At 42.0% G+C, this 6,000-nt stretch overlaps 1 protein-coding gene across 3 annotated transcripts in view; it reads right to left on the reverse strand.

Moving 5' to 3' along the window:
* The window catches only part of LOC119285494 (protein SUPPRESSOR OF QUENCHING 1, chloroplastic-like), a 30,093-nt gene that overhangs the window by 6,843 nt on the left and 17,250 nt on the right, over nucleotides 1-6,000 (reverse strand). For 2 of the 3 annotated variants that reach the window (XM_037564782.1, XM_037564783.1), the window contains exons 14-19: nucleotides 5,692-5,787; nucleotides 3,893-4,015; nucleotides 2,985-3,182; nucleotides 2,684-2,785; nucleotides 2,310-2,374; nucleotides 987-1,080 (exon numbers count right to left, since the gene is read on the reverse strand). In XM_037564782.1, coding sequence (XP_037420679.1) covers nucleotides 987-1,080; nucleotides 2,310-2,374; nucleotides 2,684-2,785; nucleotides 2,985-3,182; nucleotides 3,893-4,015; nucleotides 5,692-5,787 — 678 coding nt within the window. The remainder of the gene's footprint in view (nucleotides 1-986; nucleotides 1,081-2,309; nucleotides 2,375-2,683; nucleotides 2,786-2,984; nucleotides 3,183-3,892; nucleotides 4,016-5,691; nucleotides 5,788-6,000) is intronic. The other variant, XM_037564784.1, reaches the window with a different exon arrangement.

Genomic DNA, 6,000 nt, shown 5'->3' on the forward strand with positions numbered 1-6,000 from the left:
AAATAGTGTTAAGCTAATCAATAAAATGCCCCACAGATGAAATAATGCTAAATTATATGACCGCCCGTATTTTGAAATTATGGAGTTATAGTTTCTCAAACTATCCATAATATAAGCATCAGGTCATCAGGCTTTACATCACCCCATCAATCAACACTTTTAATAGAATATCTTCAGATGATCTGATAATGTATGCATGTGTATTCTAACATTTAAAATCACTGCAATGCGGATGGTTCTCAGCACATGTCATCCTCATGTTGGAAATGGATCGCCCGGTTGTGCACATTGGCAATGACCAACATTTATCAGTTCATATTCGAGGTGCAGGTATCTTAAAACAAAAAGGTAGCTGTAAAATGGTAGGCACCATTTTCGCCTAATGCTCTACTCTATGCATGAACAAACATAAACACAAACACATCAAATATTACAATTCAGGGTGTGACAGGATAGGGAACTGTTTTAGTTTTTGCCTCAGAATAGTGTTTTCTGGATAATCTGGAGCATAATGGGTGGATAGGATAGGAGACTGTAGATTTTATCTTTAACATAGATCTCAGGACTGCGGTAATACAGGTGCACAACACTACAATAAATCCCAGTCTACAAAGCTGGACCTTAGACGGCAGTCAAGATGAGCTAGTGACAAGCAGCTAGCACCCAAGAGCAGAAAAGAACACACCACCCGCCAGGGTATGGCAGATATTTGTTGCTAACTATCTCTGCTTCAGCTCATGTGCGGATTAAGGATTAGAATTGAGCAGTATAATCTCTCTGGTCTGAGCATAGGAGTCAACCAAGTGATCAACGTTCTGTTTGACTACAGAAACTGCAAGTGGAAGCGTGCAACTAGTATAATCAAGGTGAACAGAACAGAAATGGCAGCAGTAAAAATATTGTCATTGCAGTTGCATGCAAAATAATCCATATTCAGTTTCATGATTCCAATAAAAATACATGTTAAAAAGAACGTGGAAGCATACCTGACTAGTTCCTCGGCCTCCTCCTTCGTAGTCGGAACCTTTGGTCCCATTTCCAGCTAGTGTTCTGACAGTCTCATTAACAAAATCAACCTCTCTGGACAAGGATAAAAAGGCATTCATGTCAATAAAAGCAATACTTTGGAATATAAGAATTATCTGCGGACATGGTTAACCATGCTGATTGACTGTGTAATCAATATAAGATATCGCTAGAAAAGAACAAGCAGCAGAACTAGTTAATCTTCCGCAGCAATAACAATCTTGCCAACAGCCAGGGGAGAGGGGAGATGATCCCGGCCGGTGCAGAGTAGGGAGAAGGAGAAATCATAGGTGGGTGAAGAGGTCTATACAAAATCTCTAATGCATGTAGAAATAACAACGGGCAATATGCTTGCTCAATGCAGAGTTTTATGGAAATTTTCCTACAAAAGAACTACTACTCCCTCCGTCCGGTGAAGAGTGTACATTTGGCTTTAAAATTTGTCCACAAAAGAGTGCACTTCTATCTTTTCAATGCACTTTAAAGTAGAAAAAAATGTTTCTCTCTCATCACACCATAATCAAGACCAATAATATTCTACACATGGTCTCCTTAATTTCTACATGCACTTAGCTCATTGGGGTTTGGGTAATTAAAGAGGAGAGAAATGGTGGCTTGCACCTTTCCAATGCATTTTTTACTCCACTCCATAATTTGTCCTAAAATTTCTATATGTGCACTTTTCACCTGATGGAGGGACTACATGACATTAGGCTACCTTCGCCCATTACAGCCGCCACTAACACCATTTGCTTTTCTCCCCTGCAATTCTTTTTTGCTCTTTCTTGGGTCTTATTATCCTCCGTTGCCGCTGCTGAGAGAGCGATTGCCATGTCTTTGTTCTCTATCTATTTCTTTTGCTCTGAACAGAAGGTAGGGCCTGCCTCCCATTGCCCTCTCTGAGTAAGGCTAAATGGTCCCACACAAAGCTACTCTTCAAAGATAAAATTAAGGTATAAAGACCATGTCATGCAGAGAAGGGTTTTGGCATTTTGGGCAATAGCACAAAATACAGATCAACTAACAGTAGCCAACTCACATTTGTGACTGGTAGCAGTGGCAGATGGAAGGTATCACTTTCACGACTTCAAGGGTATGAAAGGAGCAGTTATTTGGTGGAAATTCAATGATTTGAAACTTACTCGATGGCATATAAGGATATTTTCCCTTTAAAATAAGCCATAAGTGTACATTAACAAGTAACTTTTCATGTTACCACTGAATGGCTACCCCCCGGAAAATATGAACTGAGCATCCTAACTCAAGTCAGTGGGAGTACTCACCGCAGTGCATGGTTCTCAGTGTCCGCTACATATAGGATATTCTTTTTGAAATTGTATGCAAGACCCTGAAAATTCATCGCAAGAGACATGAGATCATTACATAAAAATGCATAACAAAAGCAAGTTCAATTCAATGAAACATGTATTGTTTTCTTCAGAAACACATGAAGGGAAAGCTGATCTTGATAGCTTAGCCTCCTGCCAAAACAAACATCAGTTTTGAAGGGCGTTGAAATGCCCTCTGTTCACATTCAGCAGAGATATTGCATCTCCAGATCTTTGCTCTAGTAAAGCCATGGTACCACCAATCCAGTACCCAGCAGCTGTAAGAGCAGAATTTTATTGCAAGGACACAACATAGCCATGTTCCTTACTTGAGGGCGATTAAACGAGGCAGTATCAAATTGACCATCAAGTAGTCCTTCTTCCGAACTTCCAACTTGGCATATAAATTCCCCGTCCAGGTTAGTGACCACCTTAAGTTTCAGAAATGGGGATAGAACAAACAGCTCAGTACACTCTAAGATAAAGTAGGCTTCATATGTGAAATAAATTTGCCAAATAATGTTAATGACATATTGTTTTCTAAGGTGTATATTAATTAAGGAGAAATATGTTTATTACAATCGTAGCAACTGAGAAATAGATACTCAATGTAAAAGGACAAATACTCACAATTCGATTGTGGTTACTGTCTGATATAAATAATCGATTGTTCTGTACATCAATTGCAAGTTTCCCAGGAAACTTTAGTGGTGAAGTTATTAATCGACTATCCCTGTCCTTCTCCAACGCCAAGGGGAGGGAATTATTCTGTAGTAATTTCCTTTCATCATAAAACTCAAGTGCTGCACCAACTACGTCATCAAGGTCCTGGAGAGAACATGGTTAGAAACGATTGACAGGACATTGGCATATGAACAGCCACACTGAAATAATCCAGCATGGCTTGCTCCTGGAAATGATTTTACATTTGATTAGATAGACTCACTGTATGGAGAAACCTAAAAAAGGCATGCATTTGAAAGGGTATGCAGATAAGTGCATATATGAGGGTAGATGTTTCTTCGCGCGCGGGGGGAATGGAAGCAACAACTGATCTTATTTTTCTTAATGGTAGTGAAGAGCTTTGGAAGAGAAGCACTTCCTCCATTCCAAAATAAGTGTCGTGGTAAGAAAGTACAGAGTGAGTATTACTATACTAACATAGGCAAAACATCAGCGAACAACACTGATTAAACACACTCCGTCTTCATATTATGCTCAGCAATATGCACGTTTCAAGTTTATTTGGGGGTTGAGATTGGTATGGCAGACAGCATAGCATATTTGCTGGTATATCACAGATAGCAGTTGAAAATCAACACACAACATCAAGAGTTGGTAAATGTTTATTTGCTTGGTTCTAAATATAGAATTAAGTTTTTGAAACCTTGCTCCTTGCTAATGCTTCAACTCTTCAAAATGCATTTAAATATTTTTTGTAGGGTTAAAGCATGCAAAAATAGATAGCTTATACATGAGAATATTAACACACGACTTAGGACTTGAGTCTCATCTTTGGGAAAGATGTCCATCAATACCTTTCTGTGGCCTTCGCCTGATATTTGTGCTAGAACCTTTCCATTGGGCGCGACAACCACAAACGTCAGCCAAGAGTTCACCCCCAGTTCTCTCCACAAGTACATGTCACCGTCATTTACAACCTTTGATGAAAAGGTGGAGGGTCAAATAAGTTACATAGTGCGCAAACACACGGTCCCACGTGCGCACACAAAAAACACATGATAGTCACTCCAGGAAGAAGTAAATACAATGGCAAGAGACTGACTGAGAAAAGTGATATTTGTTTTAGAGAACACACATGAGGACATATATTCTTGCATAAACAGATAGTCTCGTGTACAACAAAGTACTGAACAGAAAAATAAGTGCAACTGCCAACAGCAAGGTTGCCTGACAAAATACTAACAGGACATCTACAAACTAAACAACTAATTCTGAACAATAATGATATGCGCATGTACCGGTAATAGAAATGCATGGAAAAGAACGAGATGCAAAAGGGGAAATTTGGGGAAAATGGATATTTGCCACCACAAATCTCAATGACATGTGACCGAAGGGACCAGATGTCAGTCAGGCATCAGTGGCAACTCATTCTTTGAAGTGGGCCGATGGCCTCCAGGCGCACACATGGGCATCAGACATCCATGGCGCCCTTGGCATCCAAGAGATTGGCCAATACTTGCTAACCTGGAGGGCCATCGAGAATATCACTCTCTCTGGTGATCCAGACCAGCTCCATTGGAAGTGGAATGCTGCTGGCACATACACCGCCCAGTCCGCGTACCTAGCCACCTTCCATGGCTCTACTTCCTGCCCGGCATGGAAACTTAATTGGAAAGGCTGGGCCCCCCCGCGAGTGAAGTTCTTCCACTGGCTCGCTAGCTTGGGACGATGCTGGACAGCTGATCGTCTCGCTCGCCGCGGACTGCCGCACCCTCCTCGCTGCCCGCTATGTGATCAGATGCCGGAATCGATGAACCACCTGATCATGGACTGCCCCTTCACCAAGCAGATTTGGCACGACACCCTGTCTTGGCTGCACCTCCCTTGCAGTGCACCTAATGGTGAAAACTCCCTGTCGACCTGGTGGCACACGGCGCGCCAGACCACACCCAAGCTGATGCACAAAGGACTAACATCCGCGACGCTGCTGATCCCTTGGATGACCTGGAAGCATCGCAACGATTGTGTCTTCAATGCAGCCACCCCTTCGACTAGCGTCTTGGTTGCAAAGATCAAAGAAGAAGCTGCGCTCTGGGCGACCGCGGGTGCTCGAGGCCTGCGTGTCATCCTCCCACAGACCTGGGATGTACACTGAAGTTTTTTTTTGTTTCTCGCCTGTAATGGTGCCTCCTAGGAGGATGTAACAAACTATCTCTCTCTCTTTGCAATTTAATGAAATGCAAAAGCCTTTTTGCGTTTTCTCAAAAAAAAAAAATCCAACTTTTCCTTTCAAAATACTCGGCACATTTTTTTTCTCTTGATCACTCACCCCAGTGTGTGTTATTTTATATTAGAAGAAAGCGTTGAAATGAAGGTAGGTCTTACAACAGAAAAACAACCTGAAAAAACAGAAAACTAAAAAAACAAAAGCAGGCTAAAGCTACAAGAAGAAACAGAAGAACTAAGAACCGATGCCAAAAGCCCAAAAGCCCAAAACCAAAACTGTGCAGCTAGCATACTGCTGTGTACATATAAAATTTAAAGAAATAAACGAGTACTTGTCCAAAGTGAGACTGCAAATTGAGCACGTGAAGGCACTTGAATGATGCTCTCCAGTTGAACATTTCAAGAGTTATGGCTGTTGCCTTACTGGATGAGTAACGTTGTAGCGCAGGACAGCACTGCGGATGGCTTCAAGATCTTTTTCATTGTCAAATTTGGCAGAATGAACACCAACAACAGTGAACTGCACACAGTCAAGCAACATGTAAATATCTGATACATCCATCTTCCAACTTATCAAGGTCTTTAAGTGACAAAAAAACACTAAGGCGAACAATCTATCTTTCCCAGAGACCGGATACGATGAGGAGCGCTCCCCACCCGCCCCGCTCCTCCTAGCTCCCCCGCCCGCTTTGTCCCAGCCGCCGGTGAATCCCCGCCGGTAGCCCTCCCCCCT

Source organism: Triticum dicoccoides, chromosome 4A, assembly GCF_002162155.2.
Source record: "Triticum dicoccoides isolate Atlit2015 ecotype Zavitan chromosome 4A, WEW_v2.0, whole genome shotgun sequence".
Classification (NCBI taxonomy): domain Eukaryota; kingdom Viridiplantae; phylum Streptophyta; class Magnoliopsida; order Poales; family Poaceae; genus Triticum; species Triticum dicoccoides.